Source organism: Argopecten irradians, chromosome 16 (assembly GCF_041381155.1).
Source record: "Argopecten irradians isolate NY chromosome 16, Ai_NY, whole genome shotgun sequence".
NCBI lineage: Eukaryota > Metazoa > Mollusca > Bivalvia > Pectinida > Pectinidae > Argopecten > Argopecten irradians.
This window is the reverse complement of record NC_091149.1, coordinates 827,626-855,299: the sequence shown is the minus strand read 5'-3', so window position 1 is coordinate 855,299 and position 27,674 is coordinate 827,626. Positions and strand designations below refer to the sequence as shown.

The window sequence follows — 27,674 nt, the reverse complement described above, 5'->3', positions numbered from 1 at the left end:
GATTGATTTATTAATAAAATCGCTTATTTGAGTGATTGAAAAATTAGTAATTTAACAACTTAATAGAAAAATCCTGGCTATCTAAAACCAAAATATCTTATTTAAGCTTAGAGTTGAAAAGAAAAAAGAACACAATACATTATAAATAATTCCGAACATTGAAAAACGAATTCAACTCAAATGTTCAAATTACGCCATCTTCGTTCCACGGCCTATCAAAAGGGTTGACATGTTACTTTATTAAGTCTCTGATCTTCAATCTTAAATTTGATTTGTAGTGATGAGTATGACTGACATGAAACAAGGCACACATTTCAAACAGTCACGTGCATGAGTTTTACATAATCCTGATATTGATCATTTAAAAATCAAAGCAGGTTCATTCCAAGTCTAATCGGTCACTCATACACTTTAATCTTTGTATCTGTTCCCACTGCGCGCCATAGCAAGGCGGTCTTAACTTGTCGCTGACCCCGAGAACAAACATCACGGACTGTTATTAAAGACAACGGAGACACAGCATGCAAGATTTTCAACTTGCGCGATCGCCTCGGCAAATCATTTGCAGCGAAAGAGATATAATTGGTCTATCGTATTTTACCCTGCAAGCATGATAGACGGCCGTTGCCATTGGTCATAAGATGGACTCAACAGGGCCAATTATAAGCATGGCGACGTCAATGTATCTATCTGGAGGCCGCTTAAATAGTTTCAGCATGTTGTCACCACCGGTTACAGGTAAACAACACGATGGTGACAGCAAACGCGACGCTGGCAACAATATATCATTGCAATGGCAAGTTCGCGTTTTGGAGTTGTCGATACATGTTTTAAAGGTTTCGTACATGTACTTAATCCATATGTAGCGTCCTGACATCTATGCTGAGCATTTCCAAAATAATACCTTAGATTGTTTTCTGTTAAAAAAACTCACTAATGGCACTGTCTCCATTAATCAACTTTTTAGATATCCGTACGGAACTCGCCAGCGATTGGCCCCTTGTGACATTTCTCGTTATAGAGCCGTAAATAAGAGTTATCATCCAAAATTTGTTATAATTTTTACTGTGTGGTGTCGACGTGCATCGGCCATGGTCACCTCCAGCATGTGACATGTTGATGATCTGAACAGTGTCAGGCGACTGTAATTCCATACAAACTACCATTCATTTATCAACTGTTTAATAGTTCACGCAAAAACGCATCCATTAATTATTCGCCACCCTATTAAAAACAGAGGATCTTAATAAAGAGAGTTTTCCATATTTTGCTATATATGCATCAATGCTATCGGCGATGAATTTCACTACTTATTTAAATGCTTATTTTATTTTTGATTAAAAAAAAGAAACACTATATATTAATAAGTAGTATTATAAGTTCTCAAATATTACTAAATTTCACAATTAGTGAACTCTCTTCAAATGTCAAACAATTGTGAGATTTATGGAAAACCTCCTTCTATATTGTAGTTGTTGAATGTTGTTTTTACATTTGAATGTTTCTCTATACACTAAAACGAGACTGAATAAAGAATGATGAAGAAGATGCATGTACATGACTGTCTATGTAATATGATTACCTATAGAAGGATTGTTAGCAGAGATATGTCTAAGAGATAAACAAAGCTTTTTTTCAAGTGTTGACACATTGTCGTTGTTGGAATAACATCAAATTTGATAAATACAACAAATATCTGGAAAATGTTCGTTGTGTTTTGAAATGCCTAGTTTAATGACTGTGATCCCGTCCCACAATACCATCAAATATCTCTACTGAAAGGTTAATAACTACACATCAACAGTATACAGTAAGAATGAGCCGTATGGCAAAACGTTTATGTTTTCAAAGCAAAAGAGTTAAGATGAAATTAAGTGATTGGATATTTTGAATAAATAAATCCTACAAATACAATCAGTCATATATTTGAACATGCACTATAAAAACATCATTAATGAGTGTAAAGTACTATAACGCCAGCCATGCTTTAAGTTCTTGTTGAAGTGATTCAGGTGGTTGGGTAGAATCACTTCTGTACACGCACATATGGTGTTTTGTAATAGCGAGTTAAAGACAGAAAGAAGAAAATAAAGAGTATTGTCCTGAATTAACTAGTCTACTCGCTTAATTACTAAGAAACGCTGAATAATTGCTTGCCACCACGAAACTTTGGTCATACATTACAGACAGTCGACAAATATAACATCCTTATTGATGTCACGAAAACGTCCCTTCTCTTCTATCGTGAAAATGTGATGGGTGACATCTTAAATGATACTTTCAGAACACATGAAATATCTACATTATGCGTATATTGGGTATCATTTGAGCTAATTCTTCCTTTATTTTATCAGTGCTTTCAACTTTGAGTAGTTGACAATGAGTAAGTATCGTGTAAAAAAACATAAATCTAGTCGTCTGACTGTGACTGCCAAAGATGGTCAATCCTGGTGATCTGGATGTCCTGTAATTCCGTTATACTAACAGGCATTGGAGGATAGTTAACGTTAACATATTACTGTCGTATCCCGAAGGTCATTTCAATAGGTTCGATATTTACCTAGTATCGAAAATATTCCAAATATTTGAGATATAATCGAGTTTCCTGATCCACTCAGTAACGTTCTGGTGTGTTATTAAAACAATCTGTAATTCTTCCTCTATTTTATCAGTGCTTTCTATTTTACTTCAATAAACATAAATATGAGAATATAAAGTTCACACATCCAGTATACAAGTCAGTGTAAATCACGCACACCCTGTAGGTTAGCCAACAACATGCTTGTTTCAAGTTGTATTGCATTTTTAGTGTACTGGCTAGGATAGACTAATTGGGAACTACTGAGTCAACTTTAATGGCGGTAAACTACTGACTAGGATAGACTAAGAGGGAACTAATGAGTCAACTTTAATGGCGGTAAACTACTGACTAGGATAGACTAAGAGGGAACTAATGAGTCAACTTTAATGGCGGGAAACTACTGACTAGGATAGACTAAGAGGAAACTACTGAGCCAACTTAAATGGCGGGAAACTACTGACTAGGATAGACTAAGAGGGAACTACTGAGCCAACTTAAATGGCGGGAAACTACTGACTAGGATAGACTAAGAGGGAACTAATGAGTCGACTTTAATGGCGGGAAACTACTGACTAGAATAGACGAAGAGGAACTACACAGTCAACTTTAATGGCGGGAAATTACTGACTAGGATAGAAGGAACTACTGAGTCGACTTTAATGGCAGGAAACTACTGACTAGGAGAGACTAAGAGGGAACTACTGAGTCGACTTTAATGGTGGGAAACTACTGACTAGGATAGGGAGAACTACTGAGTCGACTTTAATGGCGGGAAACTACTGACAAGGAGAGACTAAGACACTTTTAGTCTTAGGTGGGAATTAATAAGTCGTCGTTTGACTAACATATATTTGTTGAGAAAAGTCTGACTTTGTTTCTAACGGTTTAGAAAAGATGCCAAAGTAACGTCGCTAATTAAAATGTCTACTCTATTGTCTCACTCACCTGGAAATAGTAGGGCTTCTCTCCTAGATATTCGTCATCACTGTTATTTGTAGAAACGTTATAGTCCACGTGACCGGAAGTTGCAACTGGTTGCCTGGTGCCACCATGTGTAGTTGTCGACTGCATTTCAGGTATTCCTCTAAGAAATCCACAAAAATCAGAAAATTGAAGCCACAAGATATAATTTCACCGACTATGTAATTCTCTCACGAGAGAAAACAAAATCATTTAGATAGTCTAGCATACTGCTTTCAAACGGCTGTCTAGCCAGGAATCTGCCGATTAAAAACTAAGAGCTAAAATGTAAAGTTCAAATTAACTAAGAGTTCGAAGTGCGACGAACACTCGATTTTTTGATTGCGTAACTTATAATGAATCCATTTCAGTCAAATGTCTTCAGCACATGCACGTGACACAGTTCATTACGTCGATGGGGAGGAGTGGGGGGTGGTTGGTGTACTCTTACACATTCACTTCAAATTGAAAGCTCTCAGTCGCCATTCTGGAAGAGAAATACAAAACTATAATCTAAACATCGATATATTTTGATGAATTTGTGAATCTGACCTTAATTCATTTCCGTGTATTTGTGATTACTTAAGACGTTTATAGTTTCTACTTTGTCATCATACTAGTTCCCGTAGATTTTTCTGACCGTGTATTGTGATGATATCAGCAATCAATGAACACGTGATATATGATACACATCAGTTAACACGTGATATGTGATACACATCAATGAACACGTGATATGTGATACACATCAGTTAACACGTGATATGTGATACACATCAGTTAACACGTGATATGTGATACACATCAGTTAACACGTGATATGTGATACACATCAATGAACACGTGATATGTGATACACATCAGTTAACACGTGATATGTGATACACATCAGTTAACACGTGATATGTGATACACATCAGTTAACACGTGATATGTGATACACATCAGTTAACACGTGATATGTGATACACATCAACGAACACGTGATATGTGATACACATCAGTTAACACGTGATATGTGATACACATCAATGAACACGTGATATGTGATACACATCAGTTAACACGTGATATGTGATACACATCAGTTAACACGTGATATGTGATACACATCAACGAACACGTGATATGTGATACACATCAGTTAACACGTGATATGTGATACACATCAGTTAACACGTGATATGTGATACACATCAGTTAACACGTGATATGTGATACACATCAGTTAACACGTGATATGTGATACACATCAATACCAAGACGAGGAAGTTCTTGTGATTTGCGTAAACCAACATTGGGCATTTATTTATTACACACTAAAACATTGGGCATTTATTTATTACACACTAAAACATTGGGCATTTATTTATTACACACTAAAACATTAATAAACATGATAAAAACACGCTGGTCCATTTAACTATGTTTGTATGTATGAGTTATTTTTGTTTTTTATTTATTTTTTTTTTTTTGGGGGGGTGTCACTTAATGATTATTGATCATTAACCGATTATTCACTGACCGTTGTTTCCGATGATCGATTGAGAAATGTCGTGTGATTATCATCACTATTTGGACGGTACATATAGGTGTAACTAGCTGACAGAACAAGGTTAGGTAGTACTCATTTTTACACTGCCTACATGCTTCACAAGTTATTGATAATATCGTATCAATAAAAAAACCAACAATGGATAAACATCAGAAATCACCACTGATTGATCCATAAGCTACCTGTTACAGCCCACTTCACTCTCTATACTCCAGCATCAAAGCTTAAGACTTGGATCCTACTGCGATCTGAGGCCGAGCTATCAAAGACGGGTTTTCCGATTGAACAATTTTCAATGAAACAGTAACTTCAATGCTCTATTGTAAAAGCAGCCATTCAATAATTTTAAACCAGTAGCAGGACTAATTTCTCTACACATAGAATTACATGGTGCTGCACAAAGTATGGTTGAATATTTACTGAATTTAAAAACAAAACATTTTGACAAACAATTGAATTTCACAGAGAAAAATACATCAACGCTAACTAAAAGCTGAAATGAAGAAAAAAAGTTAAAATCAGTATCACAATGTAATCTTGAGGCAAACGTTGCACTTTATATTTAAATATAAAGGGCTATGGCAGAAAAAGTAATTATAGACTAAACATTGAATTGACAGAGGAACCCTGATAATAACCCCCTAATTACGTCGCGGTTGTTTATTAGGCGATTAACATTTCATATAACATGTCTGCATAAATTACTGAACTCACAAACAGAAATGGGGTTAACAATGTATTATTAAGAGGTCACAATATATTTCACGTTAGAAAGCTACAACAGAATAAACAAAAAATGAATATTTATAGATAACATTTAATTGATGTGAAGATAAACAACTGCAAGATCAAAGATTTGTGATGTCCTGTTAAACGGCCTCCACAGAATAGTTAAACACAGAATAAAAACAAATCAACACTATCGCAGGAAGAAGTGGCATTTTGTTAATGGAGTACGGGTATTATTATCAATTTTACAAGCAAATTTTATGTAATAGAAATGAATTAAAAAACAGATTAACTTTGATAGCAATTATTGTGATGTTTTCATTTACAACCAGTCAGGGCATTAAAACAAAGACTCAAACTAAAGGCCGAAAACATCACATTTATAACCGTGCTTAGGTTAACCCTTTCCGTGCCACGGCAAATTCCGAGAGTGCCATTGTGACGTCGTAAGTTGACGTCAGAGAAAGATTGACGTAGCGCTGGTGACTGTTGACGTCGTGAAAACTGTACTGTATTTTAGCGTGTGTTGACGTTACTGTTCTATGCATTATTGGGTTGGTTCCTTGGTCGATCACAGCCGGAATGCTCTATTATCATTTTGCTGACATGATAAGAAAAATTCGTATGATAAAGTTAAGTTAGTTACATGTCATTTTAGATGCTTATACTACACAGCATAACAACAACTTTCGACGAACCAGTGTTCTTACACTCCCTCACGAACCTTCACTACCTTTTCTGACTTTGCTTCTTTTAATTGGACTTTTGTTATCTTTGCACCAATTGCGTTTTGCAATTTTTTTCGAATTTAATTGATATAGTAGTAAACCATTTGCTGTATATGATTAACTTAGATTATGGGACTTAAATGCAGAGTGATAATGATTCAATCATTATCCGTTTTCTTGAACTAGTATCGCATGTCAACTATGTATGTCAAAATCCACTTATTCGGGCTGATGCGTATCGCATGATAATTACATTATAGATTATACCATTTGACTTCGAATTCATTTGGTGATTTCTGACGATTGTTTTCAGTATGACATCTCACATTGTTTTACATAAGTTATTTCTAAGACATACTTATGGAGAGCAGAGTTGTTATTCCGCGCATTCCCTCTTAATCGCTACATAATGAACTACAGCGACACACGATATACATACGTAAACAGAAATGCTTTTGCCATTTTTATTTTAACTGACAGTATTGGTGTACTTTTTGGTAATAAAAAATGTACATGTGTATGTAACCGAAATACACAGAAACAGTATTACATATAACACTGTGAACAGCTGACCAGTGTCGGATATTCTTACATAAGTCCTATGGTGTTTAGACACATATATGTTGTACGTAATCATGTTTGTAGATGGCAAAAGTAATAGCTAATCTATACGTGCATAAGATATTAGATATGAAGCAAAAGCAAATTAATCACAATGCAGTTTAGATTAGAGAGATAAGCATTTTAAGCATTTCTAAATATCGTATTAAACGATCAGCGGAAATATTTTAGAAGCATTTCTCGTCGGGGTATGTATTTGCTTGAAGATGAATACAAAATCAATCAATTCTGTATTGCATGCAGACTCTAAAGATAACGTAGAAAATATATTGAACCTGTCACTTGTTTTGGTCCTCATGCTAATTTTCATACAGTACAGGTATGTACATGTAGTATACAACGTAAGAAGCAAAATTGTAAGCAGTCAAAGAATAATCAAATAGTAAACTAATCAAATCAAACTGATTTACGCTTCAGACTAAATTTGCCTAAAGCGTTTAGTTTAACCAGTATCTTTATTCATATATTGAAACATATAAATACAATACATTCAACACATTGGGAATCGGAAAACAAGCGTTTGATCTCCAAATTATTCACCAGTACGCGAAAGATGTACATGGTGTAATTAAATGGTCACGTTATGCAATGAATTGTCAGACCGACACAACAGACCGTGAAGTTATTATTTTCCGTTCTAATATGAACTAACAGCAACAATGTACATATAATATCGTGCATTAATCACTTATATTTGAAACTCAATATCATTATAGCAACATTCGATCCCTTGCGTGACCTACGAGATGCATACAAGTAGTTATACAAGTTACAATGTATCACAACCAAATTTCATTCAATTCTAATTGGAAGTAATCATTCTGTAGTTTGGTCATTTTCTTATTTTACAGTGATGTAGAGAAATTACTTTATTAATGTTCTTCATTCAACACAATGCAGTTATTTTCTTTTCTATACGAGCATATGCATATATAAATTGTTTATAAAAATACTGAATATAACTGTTGTCTTAATCCATTCTATTGGTCTTTTTTTCCATAAAAAATCCATAACGCAACAAAAGAACAAAAACCGTACTTATTTAGAGGTGCGACTCCGTATTTTCTCCAATAATAACCGATTCGTGGTAAGATAAAAACAATAATTTGGTCCTCTTTTAACTACCATGACATAGCAGTTCATTTTCGCGGGTTAAAAAAGTTGTATTTGAATTTTTACGGTTTTAAAATTTCGATTCGCGACTTCTTTATCAAGGTAATATAATACATTACACACTGGAGTTTTCCGAAGTTGTCAAAACATCGATGTTCAAGTAGCTAAATTTGTTTGAGATTGTCGTCTGACTTGACGATATTACATCCTTCGGAGCCATGTGATTATATAGTCTACGCTTAGATCCATCGCCATCTATAGATGGAACAACTTCACTTGTGTTCGATGGATACAATGTATTTGTGGTGACGTGTGACTGTCAACACGTGGATTACTAGCGGTGCATGTTTTATAATACACATGATTAAATTCTCAAAGAACAAAGACAAGAGAATATGTTTATAACTGACCTAGCTCTGTCAAAGGGTCTCATGCCCGTCAACCCCAAAAACTCGATCGTAGGACATAGACACAGAGGTAATGTTTACATTTGACATCCATCATTTTTAACAAAAATGAAAGCGCTGCACGTCGCCCCGGTCGGGATATTTTTCCCGTTTCTTTATACAATTGTTAATTTTAAAAATGTTTGTATCATATATAAATATAAAACATATATGTATTGTTTACATTTTCCCCAAATTCTATGAAAAACAGCAATATACACGTAATGTTACGTCAAAATGTAAACAAAGCCATGTGTTTCTTTTAAAAAAAAGTAGCCCCTTTACGTTGCATAGATTATTTTCATACGCAAGTTCAAAGTTCAATGTTACCATGCAGTTATGGTAAACAAAATCGGCTAGTACTTATGCATAGTGATCAAGCCTAGCAAGTGTAAATATAAGAATATTTAACGCGCCCCATAGAATATATTCTTAGAGGAATTGCTCCATACAAGCATGGTTAACATGAAAACGAAATCCAATCCCTATATCTACGTGTTGCTGTAAGATGGAGTGGCAATGGAAAGTGCGATATCGTTGCACTGTAGCCTCGGAGGAGGATACCCACTCGCGAAAATGACGTTGCGTTCGACGTCATAAGTCATGACAGCTTCCAAAAGTTCATGACGTCATTTTTAAGTGTAGTGACGTCATTTTACAAGATATGACGTCAAAAAAGGTATCATTCTTAAGAGGAGATATCACGCTACCGAATAGTTTTGAATAAAATTAGAAAATGCGATGTCGATTTTTGAAGCACCTGCATCGGCTCAAAATCGGCTTTTGGGCACTGAACGTAGATGTTCAATCGGCTCAAAATCGGCTCTTTGGCACAGGAGTGGCAATAACCAAGCAATAACTCATATCTTGCGGTATACCTCTTATAACTTTATAGATCAACGCATTACAATGATGTCTGTATAATCTACTTGGTGTTGGAACAGCTACTCAAACACAGCTGGGTACAGTTTCACGAACATTCCTTAAATTGAAGAACTCCCTTAATTTAAAATTCTCCATAGGAACACTACAGATTCCTTAGATTCCTTAATTTCTGTTGTATTCCGTCTATTTAAGCATCATATTCTCAATATCTTTTGTTGTTATGAAGTCACAGACTTCACGCGATTCCAGGCGAAAACGTTTTGTATTTATGACGTCATAATACGTGACGTACACTTCTTTCGGTCTATGGAAAAAACCTCAAAGATCTAACAATTAGAAATGAGTGTAACATATAAAATTTGATTATACAGAGTTATCTTCTCCTATAGGTAAGTAATGCGTATTAAGTAATGTATTTATGAGCATATCGTCATATTCTTTTGGGAGAAAACGACGAATTTTAACATAAATCGATGTAGCGATGCATACCGAAAAGAACGCGGTAAAGTAATTGCACCAATAACCAAAAAGAAAGAAGAAATGGTTGTTTTAGATATCAAATAATAAAAGGAAGAAAACAGCAAATGAGACAGACATAAAACAGACACAGAGACAGTTGAATAAACTGCCAGATATTAAATTATTGAATATAATCTAAAATTTACGATACGTTTACAGTGTTTTCAAGAAAGAAAAATTGTACATACATGAGACATTTCACAATGACGTACTTTTTACAATATTTTTTTTCAGAATTTTATTAGTACATGGTCATATATTTGACATGATTAACTCACTCACTGTCAATCCACATCATTTGTATGTCCAAGTTGTAATTATACTATATCATATATATATTCAGAATTAAGTGTTATGAATACATTGAAATAAACATACATACCTGTACACATTATACATCTTCTCACAGACAATCACACACATGCCATCACCATCTCACAACACACCACTTGATGCACCACATTGTACATATAGACATATGATAGAAATACAGAACAGAAAGACAAACTCCGGAGACAGACATAGAAACAGACACAGAGATAGACACATAACTAAACAGACACAGAGACAGTGACATAGAAACAGACACAGATACAGACATAGAAACAGACACAGAGACAGACATAGAAACAGACACAGAGACAGACATAGAAACAGAGAATACAGACAGACATAGAAACAGACACAGAGACAGACATAGAAACAGACACAGAGACAGACATAGAAACAGACACAGAGACAGACATAGAAACAGACAAGAACAATGAAACAGACATAGAACAGACATAGAACAGACAGAGACATAGAAAAAACAGACACAGAGACAGACATAGAAACAGACACAGAGACAGACATAGAAACAGACACAGAGACAGACATAGAAACAGACAAAGAGACAGACATAGAAACAGACAGACAGAGACGACAGACATAGAAACAGACAAGAGACAGACATAGAAACAGACACAGAGACAGACATAGAAACAGACACAGAGACAGACATAGAAACAGACACAGAGACAGACATAGAAACAGACACAGAGACAGACATAGAAACAGACACAGAGACAGACATAGAAACAGACACAGAGACAGACATAGAAACAGACACAGAGACAGACATAGAAACAGACACAGAGACAGACATAGAAACAGACACAGAGACAGACATAGAAACAGACAAAGAGACAGACATAGAAACAGACACAGAGACAGACATAGAAACAGACACAGAGACAGACATAGAAACAGACACAGAGACAGACATAGAAACAGACACAGAGACAGACATAGAAACAGACACAGAGACAGACATAGAAACAGACACAGAGACAGACATAGAAACAGACACAGAGACAGACATAGAAACAGACACAGAGACAGACATAGAAACAGACACAGAGACAGACATAGAAACAGACACAGAGACAGACATAGAAACAGACACAGAGACAGACATAGAAACAGACACAGAGACAGACATAGAAACAGACACAGAGACAGACATAGAAACAGACACAGAGACAGACATAGAAACAGACACAGAGACAGACATAGAAACAGACACAGAGACAGACATAGAAACAGACACAGAGACAGACATAGAAACAGACACAGAGACAAGACACAGAGACAGACATAGAAACAGACATAGAAACAGACACAGAGACAGACATAGAAGACAGAGACAGAGACAGACACAGAGACAGAAGAAACAGACACAGAGACAGACATAGAAACAGACACACAGAGACAGACAAGATAGAAACAGACACAGAGACAGACATAGAAACAGACACAGAGACAGACATAGAAACAGACAGACAGACATAGAAACAGACACAGAGACAGACATAGAAACAGACACAGAGACAGACATAGAAACAGACACAGAGACAGACATAGAAACAGACACAGAGACAGACATAGAAAACAGACACAGAGACAGACATAGAAACAGACACAGAGACAGACATAGAAACAGACACAGAGACAGACATAGAAACAGACACAGAGACAGACATAGAAACAGACACAGAGACAGACATAGAAACAGACACAGAGACAGACATAGAAACAGACAAAGAGACAGACATAGAAACAGACAAGAAACAGACATAGAAACAGACAGAGACAGACATAGAAACAGACACAGAGACAGACATAGAAACAGACACAGAGACAGACATAGAAACAGACACAGAGACAGACATAGAAACAGACACAGAGACAGACATAGAAACAGACACAGAGACAGACATAGAAACAGACACAGAGACAGACATAGAAACAGACACAGAGACAGACATAGAAACAGACACAGAGACAGACATAGACAACAGAAACACAGACACAGAGACAGACATAGAAACAGACACAGAGACAGACATAGAAACAGACACAGAGACAGACATAGAAACAGACACAGAGACAGACATAGAAACAGACACAGAGACAGACATAGAAACAGACACAGAGACAGACATAGAAACAGACACAGAGACAGACATAGAAACAGACACAGAGACAGACATAGAAACAGACATAGAGACAGACACAGAGACAGTCATAGAAACAGACACAGAGACAGACATAGAAACAGACACAGAGACAGACATAGAAACAGACACAGAGACAGACATAGAAACAGACACAGAGACAGACATAGAAACAGACACAGAGACAGACATAGAAACAGACACAGAGACAGACATAGAAACAGACACAGAGACAGACATAGAAACAGACACAGAGACAGACATAGAAACAGACACAGAGACAGACATAGAAACAGACAAGAGACAGACATAGAAACAGACATAGAAGACATAGAAACAGACACAGAGACAGACATAGAAACAGACACAGAGACAGACATAGAAACAGACACAGAGACAGACATAGAAACAGACACAGAGACAGACATAGAAACAGACACAGAGACAGACATAGAAACAGACACAGAGACAGACATAGAAACAGACATAGAGACAGACATAGAAACAGACACAGAGACAGACATAGAAACAGACACAAGAGACAGACATAGAAACAGACACAGAGACAGACATAGAAACAGACACAGAGACAGACATAGAAACAGACACAGAGACAGACATAGAAACAGACACAGAGACAGACATAGAAACAGACACAGAGACAGACTAGAACAGACAAGAGACAGACATAGAAACAGACACAGAGACAGACATAGAAACAGACACAGAGACAGACATAGAAACAGACACAGAGACAGACATAGAAACAGACACAGAGACAGACATAGAAACAGACACAGAGACAGACATAGAAACAGACACAGAGACAGACATAGAAACAGACACAGAGACAGACATAGAAACAGACCAAGAGACAGACATAGAAACAGACACAGAGACAGACATAGAAACAGACACAGAGACAGACATAGAAACAGACACAGAGACAGACATAGAAACAGACACAGAGACAGACATAGAGAAACAGACACGAGACAGACATAGAAACAGACACAGAGACAGACATAGAAACAGACACAGAGACAGACATAGAAACAGACACAGAGACAGACATAGAAACAGACACAGAGACAGACATAGAAACAGACACAGAGACAGACATAGAAACAGACACAGAGACAGACATAGAAACAGACACAGAGACAGACATAGAAACAGACATAGAGACAGACACAGAGACAGACATAGAAACAGACATAGAGACAGACATAGAAACAGACACAGAGACAGACATAGAAACAGACACAGAGACAGACATAGAAACAGACACAGAGACAGACATAGAAACAGACACAGAGACAGACATAGAAACAGACACAGAGACAGACATAGAAACAGACACAGAGACAGACATAGAAACAGACACAGAGACAGACATAGAAACAGACACAGAGAGACAGACATAGAAACAGACACAGAGACAGACATAGAAACAGACACAGAGACAGACATAGAAACAGACACAGAGACAGACATAGAAACAGACACAGAGACAGACATAGAAACAGACACAGAGACAGACATAGAAACAGACACAGAGACAGACATAGAAACAGACACAGAGAGAACAGACATAGAAACAGACACAGAGACAGACATAGAAACAGACACAGAGACAGACATAGAAACAGACACAGAGACAGACATAGAAACAGACACAGAGACAACATACAGACACAGAGACAGACATAGAAACAGACACAGAGACAGACATAGAAACAGACACAGAGACAGACATAGAAACAGACACAGAGACAGACATAGAAACAGACACAGAGACAGACATAGAAACAGACACAGAGACAGACATAGAAACAGACAGAGACAGACATAAAACAGACAAGAGACAGACATAGAAACAGACACAGAGACAGACATAGAAACAGACACAGAGACAGACATAGAAACAGACACAGAGACAGACATAGAAACAGACACAGAGAGACAGACATAGAAACAGACACAGAGACAGACATAGAAACAGACACAGAGACAGACATAGAAACAGACACAGAGACAGACAGAACAGAAGAGACAGACATAGAAACAGACAAGAGACAGACATAGAAACAGACACAGAGACAGACATAGAAACAGACACAGAGACAGACATAGAAACAGACACAGAGACAGACATAGAAACAGACACAGAGACAGACATAGAAACAGACACAGAGACAGACATAGAAACAGACACAGAGACAGACATAGAAACAGAGACAGACATAGAAACAGACACAGAGACAGACATAGAAACAGACACAGAGACAGACATAGAAACAGACACAGAGACAGACATAGAAACAGACACAGAGACAGACATAGAAACAGACACAGAGACAGACATAGAAACAGACACAGAGACAGACATAGAAACAGACACAGAGACAGACATAGAAACAGACACAGAGACAGACATAGAAACAGACACAGAGACAGACATAGAAACAGACACAGAGACAGACATAGAAACAGACACAGAGACAGACATAGAAACAGACACAGAGACAGACATAGAAACAGACACAGAGACAGACATAGAAACAGACACAGAGACAGACATAGAAACAACAGACACAGACATAGAAACAGACAAGAGACAGACATAGAAACAGACACAGAGACAGACATAGAAACAGACACAGAGACAGACATAGAAACAGACACAGAGACAGACATAGAAACAGACATAGAGACAGACATAGAAACAGACATAGAGACAGACATAGAGACAGACATAGAAACAGACACAGAGACAGACATAGAAACAGACACAGAGACAGACATAGAAGACAGACACAGAGAACAGACATAGAAACAACAGAGACAGACATAGAAACAGACACAGAGACAGACATAGAAACAGACACAGAGACAGACATAGAAACAGACACAGAGACAGACATAGAAACAGACACAGAGACAGACATAGAGACAGACAGACACAGAGACAGACATAGAAACAGACACAGAGACAGACATAGAAACAGACAAGAGACAGACATAGAAACAGACACAGAGACAGACATAGAAACAGACACAGAGACAGACATAGAAACAGACACAGAGACAGACATAGAAACAGACACAGAGACAGACATAGAAACAGACACAAGACACGAGACAGACATAGAAACAGACACAGAGACAGACATAGAAACAGACACAGAGACAGACATAGAAACAGACACAGAACATAGAAAAGACACAGAGACAGACATAGAAACAGACACAGAGACAGACATAGAAACAGACACAGAGACAGACATAGAAACAGACACAGAGACAGACATAGAAACAGACACAGAGACAGACATAGAAACAGACACAGAGACAGACATAGAAACAGACACAGAGACAGACATAGAAACAGACACAGAGACAGACATAGAAACAGACACAGAGACAGACATAGAAACAGACACAGAGACAGACATAGAAACAGACACAGAGACAGACATAGAAACAGACATAGAGACAGACATAGAAACAGACACAGAGACAGACATAGAAACAGACACAGAGACAGACATAGAAACAGACACAGAGACAGACATAGAAACAGACACAGAGACAGACATAGAAACAGACACAGAGACAGACAGACATAGAAACAGACACAGAGACAGACATAGAAACAGACACAGAGACAGACATAGAAACAGACACAGAGACAGACATAGAAACAGACACAGAGACAGACATAGAAACAGACACAGAGACAGACATAGAAACAGACACAGAGACAGACATAGAAACAGACATAGAGACAGACATAGAAACAGACACAGAGACAGACATAGAAACAGACACAGAGACAGACATAGAAACAGACACAGAGACAGACATAGAAACAGACACAGAGACAGACATAGAAACAGACACAGAGACAGACATAGAAACAGACACAGAGACAGACATAGAAACAGACACAGAGACAGACATAGAAACAGACACAGAGACAGACATAGAAACAGACACAGAGACAGACATAGAAACAGACACAGAGACAGACATAGAAACAGACACAGAGACAGACATAGAAACAGACACAGAGACAGACATAGAAACAGACACAGAGACAGACATAGAAACAGACACAGAGACAGACATAGAAACAGACAGAGACAGCATAGAAACAGACAAGAGACAGACATAGAAACAGACACAGAGACAGACATAGAAACAGACACAGAGACAGACATAGAAACAGACACAGAGACAGACATAGAAACAGACACAGAGACAGACATAGAAACAGACACAGAGACAGACATAGAAACAGACACAGAGACAGACATAGAAACAGACACATAGACAGACATAGAAACAGACACAGAGACAGACATAGAAACAGACACAGAGACAGACATAGAAACAGACACAGAGACAGACATAGAAACAGACACAGAGACAGACATAGAAACAGACACAGAGACAGACATAGAAACAGACAGACAGAAACAGACAGAACAGCATAGAAACAGACAAGAGACAGACATAGAAACAGACACAGAGACAGACATAGAAACAGACACAGAGACAGACATAGAAACAGACACAGAGACAGACAAGATAGAAACAGACAAGAGACAGACATAGAAACAGACACAGAGACAGACATAGAAACAGACACAGAGACAGACATAGAAACAGACACAGAGACAGACATAGAAACAGACACAGAGACAGACATAGAAACAGACACAGAGACAGACATAGAAACAGACACAGAGACAGACATAGAAACAGACACAGAGACAGACATAGAAACAGACACAGAGACAGACATAGAAACAGACACAGAGACAGACATAGAAACAGACACAGAGACAGACATAGAAACAGACACAGAGACAGACATAGAAACAGACACAGAGACAGACATAGAAACAGACACAGAGACAGACATAGAAACAGACACAGAGACAGACATAGAAACAGACATAGAGACAGACATAGAAACAGACACATAGACAGACATAGAAACAGACACAGAGACAGACATAGAAACAGACACGGAGACAGACATAGAAACAGACACAGAGACAGACATAAAAACAGACACAGATACAGACATAGAAACAGACACATAGACAGACATAGAAACAGACACAGAGACAAAGATAGACAGAGAGATAAAAAGATAGAAAAAAAAGAAAGATATGGGAATGGATGATTTATCATATTATTATAGACTACTAAAATATAAGTAAATACACAGCAAATATTTTTTCAATGCCCTGGAGACGAAATTTCACTACATAAATCTTACCTTTGTTACCTTACCTTAGCCAAACATTTTTGAACATTATGATAGTCTTGAAATGCATTAATTAGATAATTTAAATTTAAAGATTTATGAAGACAACGCACTAGATAAATATTGTGTTTCACTATAATGAATATTTCATTATCGATTGTACTATTTTCATTTTAAAGGATGAACGAAACTTTAACGTCTAAAAGTTTTCGTCATTTCTTGGATGCAAACATTGATTCACCGCATGTGTGAAACTTAAAACATCAAATGCTCAACAAGAACTATAGCCTTATTGTCTTAGCGGTATGTTGCCATCACTTCTTTAACCTTATATTTACAAACGGCCAACGATAAATAATTACCTCAAAAGCGCTGAGACGTCGATAGTTGTTACTTCACCATGTATGACAGCGAACACGCTATGGTCGCAGTTACACACACGCACTTCGAGATGTTAAAATTGTTCTTCGATATTTCCATGATTATTGAGACAGTCATCAGATCATGGACACAATGTTTTAATGTATTGCACCATAACACGACGAATTGTTACACATTTCAAGTCGTTACTTCATGTACAAAATAACATCCTAGCTGCATTCTCTACTTCCTGGCCATTACTTCAACGGATAGTAGTCGGTGTACGTCTATTCGCCAATAAATACAATGACAAACTGCAGGTCATTGATTTATGAACACCATGTAAACATACTCCTTCAATAAACACCGTCTAATAATATAACCCATCTCTTTATGAACACTATGCATCCGAGTGGCATTTATTACATCATGAATAACACTTGAATGTGTTGAGCATTGGTGTAAAGTACTATCGATTTGACGGTAGACTGACTCTGACTACCCGGAGAAGCCTGATGATGTCTAAGTAATTAATAATTTATATCTATCCACAACACGTGTCCGAGAAAGCTATAGATACTAATAACACTAACTCTAGGTGAAGATGTAATATCGTTTAGCGCCTCAGTTAAAAGTACTGAAACTGCTTGTGTGTTTATATACCCCATCTCGTGTGTAGCAATACATTGTATATATATCATGTTTCGTGTGTAACAATATATTGTATATATATCCAATCTCTAGTGTACCAAAACATTGTATATATACCCAACCTCTAGTATAGTAATACATTGTATATATACCCAACCTCTAGTATAGTAACACATTGTATATATACCCAACCTCTAGTATAGTAATTGTCGCCCTATGGATGGTTGTGTTGGTCAAAATGACGACAAGGAGTAGGGTAGAAGCTTGTTGACGGCTTTTATTCAAAGTGTAGACAAGAGTTCTCACTTTCTCTCTCTCATGTGTATGGCCCTAGAGGAAGCGGTGACGTAGGTGTACGTGAGGCGGAAGTACCCAGTCTCAGTCTTATTCCCGTCTGATGTCCGTCTAATTTCAGTCTAATTTCAGTCTAGTTTCAGTCTGACTGGGGCCTATTGCGGCCCTCTATTTATAATGATTGGGTATGTGACTGGTACACGTGCCGTTGGGACAATGCTTGCCCCAAAGGTTACCCAGCTCATCATAAACTGTCAAAATTTACTAATTTTAATTCAGAATACAGCCTTACCGGCGCCTGATGCAGGCTTAACAAAATATAAATGTTTTGATTTTCTGACTGGACTTGGTTGAGGCTGGACAGAACCGCCTGTAATATGCACATTTTGCACAAACTATACTGCGCAGTTAAACAGGTGTGTGGACTACGTGATGTCCTGTCATTCCTTCCAGAACATTCCACGTAGTCCCTACCATATCCATACCTATTCGGTAACAATTAACTAATAAGTTGGTCACCTAGTTTAACACGTGCATAGACCGTGCGATGTCCTGTCATGCTTTCCAGAACATCCCACGTAGTCGCTACTAAGTAGGTGCCTTAACAATTTACTGATATTTCGGTCACCTAGTTTGGCCATGCCCTAAAACAACAACCTAACTCTGGCAGCAAGCATGAGTAAACAATCCCGCGTTACTGACCTTTAAATATATATACCACAATAATGTACTATGAAATTAAACACAGCCTAATAAATATATACATGGTTGTTATTAAATAACTAATACTTGTACTCTTATAAAATACCCTATAATTTAACTCAGCCCCGCGATCCACAATTATACACGGCTAACATAACAACTTCTGTCAAGGTTCAACAGGTACCCCACTTCCTGTTTACCTGGCGGGAATATTCAAATATCATATCTATTAGTGATATTCATGGGGACTTAAGCAGGGCTACTAGCCTGTCTATCTCTATAGGGTTACAATCATATATCACCAATAATATCATTGGGGCTTAAGCAAGGCTACCAGCCTGCCTACCTCTGTAGGGTTACAATCGCCCCTTTCTTCAAACAAGACAATATGTAAGGCATTTCCCAGAATGGCTTACATATTTCTTAACGCAAAGTATCAAGTATTATTACTATTTCAATTTACCACCGCCTCCTTTAAAAAAATCCCTAAATAGTAACTAGTGGCCATTTCATTCATTTCTCCTTTCAACCTTCTTTCATTCGCATGCGTCATGCAGTATATTTTTAATTATCGCGAAGTTATCCTATTAAACGTTACAACTCTTTACCTTAATGCACAATATGTACATACACATATTGTAATTATCTTGGACGTTATACTTTAAACATCTCTTTAATATATTCATGCAATATAAAGTCTTATTTACAGTCACAGTTCTATGGTCACAACATCATAAAGTTGGCGAGTAATTATATTTCACAGTTCGTCCATTGTAGTTCAAACATATTTCACATTCACTTCCATTGTAGTTCGAACATACAATGTATTTAACAGTCACACAGTTCCATGGTAACTACGTCGTTGAAAATCAGTAATATTATTTCACAGTCACGTCCATTTTAGTTTGAACCTATTTAACAGTCACCGAGTTCCATGGTAACTTCATCGTTAAAAATCATTCGTAATAATATGGCTGCTCCTATATAAAAATCCACAGTTTATCTCCACAGTTGCTGCTTATTTAGTTATATCCAGATCTTCTTCATGTTCTTAGGTTCGTCATCCACCACGGTTCTTGAAGAGGTCACATTTTGTCTTATCCGCATTAAGACATTGTGATTTTTTTTAATTGATTAACGTTAATATCCAGACAAGAGATGGTCTTGTTAACACCAAGACGTTTCCTTATTGTCTTTTAATAACCGAGACATTATATGTATATCTTTGTCTCGTAAGTCTCTTTAATCATCAAGACGTTAAATATCACGACATAATGTTTCACCGGGTCATTATCATTTCCTTCTTCACATTTAGACATTGTCTTGTTACGACCAAGACGTTACTTTATATCTGTCTATGGAAGACTGAGCTCTTTTCTTAAGTCTGGGTATATTACACTTCGTACTCGGGTTGTAAGGCAGTCTTGTTTACCCGATTCAATTCCTCCACTTCCTGATGGGGCAGTTACATCTGCCTCGGCGAGGTCAACGCCCTCAGGGTAATTTCCTGACATCAGTGTAGGTTTTTCTTTGTTTTCTTGTTCCTGGTTGATGAGTTCCATGATGTATGTTGTCATCAATTCTTCTGAGGCTGTCATGTCTTCTGTGGATTGGTTACTTTTGTGTCTTTGCATTGGTCTTGAGGCTTGCGAGACACCTGACTCTGACTTTCCCCTTTTCACTGACCATTTACCTAACCTACATTTCTGACATTTATCCCTAATTCTCCTACGACATAAATATATCACTATAACAACAACTACTACCACACCTACTATCGACAAGTAAGTCGAGAGGGGCAAATCAGATTCCATGGGTTCAAGATCAAATGAATTGTCAAGTTCATTTATCAACTCATCAATGGGGATTTCCTTTATAGGCTTAAGTTTATGGGGTATCTTAATGTTTTTTACATATGGTAGTCTTTGGGTCATTGGTTTCCAGAGTTCAATGGAGCCTACATAATAATTTGAAATCACCTATTGAAAATGATCTGTTAGGTGATATTTACTCTCTGAATGATAATATGAGGGCAAGGTCATATATTCATTTGATGCAGAACAACCTTCCGTAAGGGATAAGGTGTTAATAGGGTATCTGGTCACCACAGTACCAGATTGGGTTCTATAGGGGCATTTCAGTGTAAAGGTCAAAGATCTATCGTGGACAACTATCCATTGGCCATTGGTCAAATACTGGGCCATAGGGGAAGTGTTTGTATTTTGTACTACTGTAGTACAATATTTAACTAAATTATTGGTCCAATTCATAAAAAGATTAACAATACATTTCTTATTTCCCATTATAGTATACATTGGACTACGAAACCTGCAGTAGTTTTTAACGCTATTTACACATTGATTCATCTCCTCAATTGTCATTGTAACCAATTGTGTTTTCGCTTCATTGATTGCAAGAGCTACTGCTTCTAATTATTCTAATTCTTCTTATAATAGTCGCCAAAATATTTGTTTGATTCGATCCAAGGTACGGAAGAGGAAGGTTATGTGCTCGGTAAACATCAAACTTGCCAATCATGTCTATTAATGGAATGGAAATAACTACAATAAGGCTATCAGTACTAATAAGTGTCGTACAGGTCACTGTCTTATAAAATTTCCAAAGGTCAGTTTCCGGGTCAAAAGGTACTCTTACACCTGGGTCAAGTTTGCTTTCTACTTCTATAAGGAGTTCGTACAAGTCTGGGGGTGAAATGACTGAAGGGCTTAAATGTCCTAGAGATAGCATATTGATCTGAAGTTTCAAATGATTAAGATAATCTCTAGCTAATCCAACTAATTCCTTTGCCTCACTAAGGGCCCTGTCGATCTTAGTGTATGTACCTAAATATTCATCAATATCTTAGATTAAGAACAAAAGCTTATATTTCGTTTTCTGAAACGATAAGAAACGATTCACTAATGAATCTCGTTATTGATCTCGAAGAAAATATTTCAGACAATTTTTAAATAGCTCTGAATTGTCCTCAGAGTCTCTGATATATTTCTCTTAACTTTCTTTGTCTGGTTCTTAGAAAATACATCTTTTCTATTGTTGAGCCTGTCATCTTGACATGTTTTATCTACTGCGGTGGATATTTGGGTCGTAACTTCATTTGCTAATTTATTTATCGCATCAATCTCCATGTCATCAGCAGTACCACCAGTATCAGACGCATCTACAAAATCATCATCATCGTCGTCATCTGTCTGAGTGTCAGCGTTATTGTTTTCTTTTAACTTACCTTTCAATTGTGATAAAGGTATAAGTTCATCATCTGAATCAATAGGACTAGCTTTGTCCAATTCTCGAGTCCGGAGCCTTTGTCTTAGCTCCATTAACGGAATATCATCCTCAGAGTCCGAATCTGACCTTTCTTGTCTTCTATATCTTATGACTCTTTTTAAGGATGTTTCCTCATAAAACTCCTCTGAACTACTCTCAGGGGGAACTACATATGTCGATTTCCTTAAAGGTCGACATATATTATCTTTGGGCAACTCCCATTCATCAACATTTGCTAATCGTAAATGCCTCGCGTGTGTCTTCGTGACTTCACCTGTAAGCTGGTTTCTTACCTTAAAACTTACTGGTCCAGTTTGCTCTATAATCCTATAGTAAGGTGTCCATTTATTGTCCAGTTTTGAGGTACGCTTATGGTTTCTTATGTAAACCGGATCTCATGTCTTAAGATTCTCGTCTTTACATTTCCTATCAGCGAGTTTCTTCTGTTTCTTCTTCGCTTGCTTCATGTGTCTATGCACTAGAACAAAGGACTTATGCTGCTGCTCTAAGGCGATCTTGTGTAACTCTTCACATGCATACCGCCGTCTTGGCTTTAAGATTGTGTCCAAGGGGAGTACTACATCGCGGTTATAAAGCAGAAAGAAAGGCGAAGCCTTTGTTACCTCACTGGTATGAAATCTTACTGCGGCCAAGACTTGGTTCAAGAAAAGATCCCACGTGTTAACGTTTTCTTTGATCTTCTTGGCCAAAATGTCTACCATCGTTCTATGAAATCTCTCCACCTTTCCATTTGACTGAGGGCAATAATAAGAAGTGGTAACATGGTGGATATTCAATGCTTCTAGTGTCTCCTTTACTGATCTAGCTATATTCTCTGAACCGTTATCTGTAACCAGTTCTAATACGCTACCATATCTTGGGAATAGTTCTTCCAAGATAAGATGTACAATGTTTGCTGCTGATTTGTCAGGGACTGGAAATGCTTCCGGAAAGCCAGAGTAAACATCTATGAACGACACGATGTATTTGTTTCCTGATAATGTCTGGGGATAAGGGCCTGACAAATCCATTGCTACCTTAGCAAAAGTGTATGGGGGTATCTGGCTCTCTTGAAGAGGGGATGAGGGTTACTGTGACTTCTTGTCTGACAAGTCACACACTTTTTCAATGTGGTGGTGAACCTTCTTGTATAACAAAGGAAAATAATACTTCTTTCTTATTACGTCATATGTTTTGTCAACTGCCATATGACCTACAGTAAGGGACCATAAGGAGAGTTTCTTATTCAATGTCTTCTTGTCTGAGAATATGTAAGAAAGTGGGCGATGGTCCGTTCTTATTACAAAGGAACTGTTGTGTGAGTAGTTATCAAGCTTCTGAAGAGCATATACCACAGCAAATGCTTCCTTCTCTATCACAGACCACCTGCGCTGTGTTGGGCTAAGCTTATGTGACAAGTAATAAAGTGGCATTTCTTCACCTTCCTTTGTCTTCTGTGTAAGACAAGCTCCAATGCAAGTGTCTGATGCATCTGTATAAAGCACATATGGTTGGCTTGGGTCTGGGTATGCTAGTAGAGGCACTACTGTAAGACTTTCTTTAAGATAGTCAAATGACTTCTGACATTCTTCAGTCCATTTGAACCTAGCATACTTCTTGGTTAGTTCTGTAAGACATTCCGCTATTTTTGAGAAGTTGGGGATGTGCTTCCTGTAGTAACCGCACATTCCAATGAATGCTCTTACATCTCTAACGCAAGTAGGGGTTGGTAAGGCCCTAATAGCTTCAACTTTCTTTTGGTCCGGCTTTACACCTTTGTCCGTAATCATAAAGCCAAGATATTCCGTCTCTTTCTTGAAGAAAGTGCATTTCTAAAGCTTTAGTTTGAGACCATGTTGTCTTAACTTGTTGAAGACTATCTGTAAGTGTTTCAGGTGTTCTTCGGCTGTTCTACTGTAAATTATGACATCATCAAGGTAAGCCGTGGCGAATTGTTCACATCCTTGTAAGACAATATTCATCAATTCTTGGAAGACAGCAGGGGCGTTACTTAGTCCGAAAGGCATTCTGTTGAATTGGAATAGTCCTTTGTGACAGGCAAAAGCTGTCTTTTGTTTACTTTCCTCGTCGAGTTCTACTTGCCAATATCCACTTTTTAAATCTAATGTAGTGAAATATCTTGAGTGTCCTAGGAGGGTCAAAATGTCATCTATCAAAGGAAGAGGTACTGACATCGGGGTAACGATCTTATTTAAACTCCTAAAATCTACACACATTCTCTTACTTCCATCTTTCTTATCAACTACCACTAAGCCAAAACTCCAGGGACTTCTAGACCTATCTATGACCTTTGCCTTTAACATCTCTTCAATAGCTTCGTCCACTACTTGACGTTTCTTCAGGGGTGTCCTGTAAGGTCGGTTCTTAATTGGTTTGTGATCTCCTGTTTCTATATGCATCTTAACTGTTTTATGTACTAAGAGAGCTCTTAATTTTTGTTAACCTATTTTTATCACAGTTGTACTTGGGTTACCTGATATTTCTATTTTCTTAGACACATGCTTCTTATTTCTTTTCAACCTCGCCCCATCGGTTTCCTTATGAAGCGAGGTCTTTAGTTTAACGGCCTACCTTTTGTATTTAATTGGGGGCAGTTCTTTCTTATGTGACCTTCTTCATTACATTGAAAACATCTGAATTGTGATCTTTGTTTATTTGGACCTAATGACTGCACTTGTTGGGGGTTCTGAGTTTGCACTCTGTAACCTGTACTATACGACCTATTTGAGTTTGGTTATGATATCTGCTATTGTCTGAATACCTATTTCTAGGGGCTCTATTAAGGACTGTCTGTCTCTGTGTTTCCCAAAAACTATTTCTGTCTTGTACTGGGCGTGGTCTATGTCTTATGATATTGTTTTGTTAACATTTATAACACTGTCTCTGACTGGTGTGGTCAATGTCCATTGGTACTTCTCGTCTCGTGTTAGTTTCGTTATGTCTAAGGTTAAAGTGTGTGTCTTGCGTAGGGGCTACCTGAGGGTCATATACATGTTCCTGTCTTGGCCTTAAGACCATGTCATTATCATTATTCATGTCTTGCCTTAGATTGAACCTTTTCCTAAGGTTCTGTTCGCGCATAGCTATATGTACCGCCCTCTCTAATGTGTCTGGGTCCTCGCGCATAACCTTCATCTTAACATAGTCGAAATGCAACCCATCACAAAAGGCGTTAACTAATTGTCTTTGAACAATGCCCTTTTCACATTCCTGGGCATCAGGATACGCGTCTTCTGCTACTTGCAGGAGTCGTTCAGCGTATATCTGGACGCTTTCGTCCTGTTTCTGTATTGTTTTACGTAATAAGGCCATAGCTTGATGCGAATCTGTTATGTCAGCGAATCTTTGTTTGAGGAGTTTCTTAAGGTCCTCCCAAGACAGATCTCCCTCTAAATCGTCTAGATATCGTTTGATAAAATCCCCTACTGAACCTACACTTGTTTGATACGCTATATTAGGGATTGCCTTGTCATCTAGCCCTACTAATTTTGCGTATTTTTCTATTTCTTTTATCCAGGTCTTGAATTTAGTGGGGTCACCCTCAAATGATCTAACGACCTTGAAAACTCCCTGCGCTGTCATAGCTGCAGAGAAGTTCTTAAAATGTTGTGCCATGTTTCTGAACACTACCTCACTATTGTCCTGAGAAATATTCTGATCTGTGGGCATACTTTGATTTTGTTCTGTCTGTGTTAGACCTGCCATACGCTCAGTTAATTGGGCCATGTCTACATCTAAATTGAGAGACATATTTCTTTTTAAGATATTGACAAAAATATGTATACTGACAGTACCTGGTTTCTAACTAACCAAATTAAACCACTAAATACCTAAACAATATTGAAAATGGTCAGCTACTAGAGGTACTAATCAAAGAAGAGAAATTTCGCTTACCTTTAGCCGTCTGTTTCTTCGTCTTCAGGTTCTTTCTTTTCTTCTTTATATTGAAGAGCCTGGTCATGCAGCACCAAATAACATAGCCCTTACCCCACCTTGTCGCCCTATGGATGGCTGTGTTGGTCAAAATGACGACAAGGAGTAGGGTAGAAGCTTGTTGATGGCTTTTATTCAAAGTGTAGACAAGAGTTCTCACTTTCTCTCTCTCATGTGTATGGCCCTAGAGGAAGCGGTGACGTAGGTGTATGTGAGGCGGAAGTACCCAGTCTCAGTCTTATTCCCGTCTGATGTCCGTCTAATTTCAGTCTAGTTTCAGTCTAGTTTCAGTCTGACTGGGGCCTATTGCGGCCCTCTATTTATAATGATTGGGTATGTGACTGGTAAACGTGCCGTTGGGACAATGCTTGCCCCAAAGGTTACCCAGCTCATCATAAACTGTCAAAATTTACTAATTTTAATTCAGAATACAGCCTTACCGGCGCCTGATGCAGGCTTAACAAAATATAAATGCATAAGTGCATAGACCGTGCGATGTCCTGTCATGC

General features: G+C 37.7%; 1 protein-coding gene across 5 annotated transcripts in view; it reads right to left on the bottom strand.

Moving 5' to 3' along the window:
* Positions 1-27,674, bottom strand: part of LOC138310644 (cardioacceleratory peptide receptor-like) — a 191,362-nt gene that overhangs the window by 82,856 nt on the left and 80,832 nt on the right. For 2 of the 5 annotated variants that reach the window (XM_069251927.1, XM_069251925.1), the window contains exon 2: positions 3,527-4,028. In XM_069251927.1, coding sequence (XP_069108028.1) covers positions 3,527-3,652 — 126 coding nt within the window. In that variant the 5' untranslated portion in view covers positions 3,653-4,028. Of the gene's footprint in view, positions 1-3,526; positions 4,029-18,281; positions 18,901-27,674 lie in introns of those variants that run through there. The other 3 variants (XM_069251929.1, XM_069251926.1, XM_069251928.1) reach the window with 3 other exon arrangements.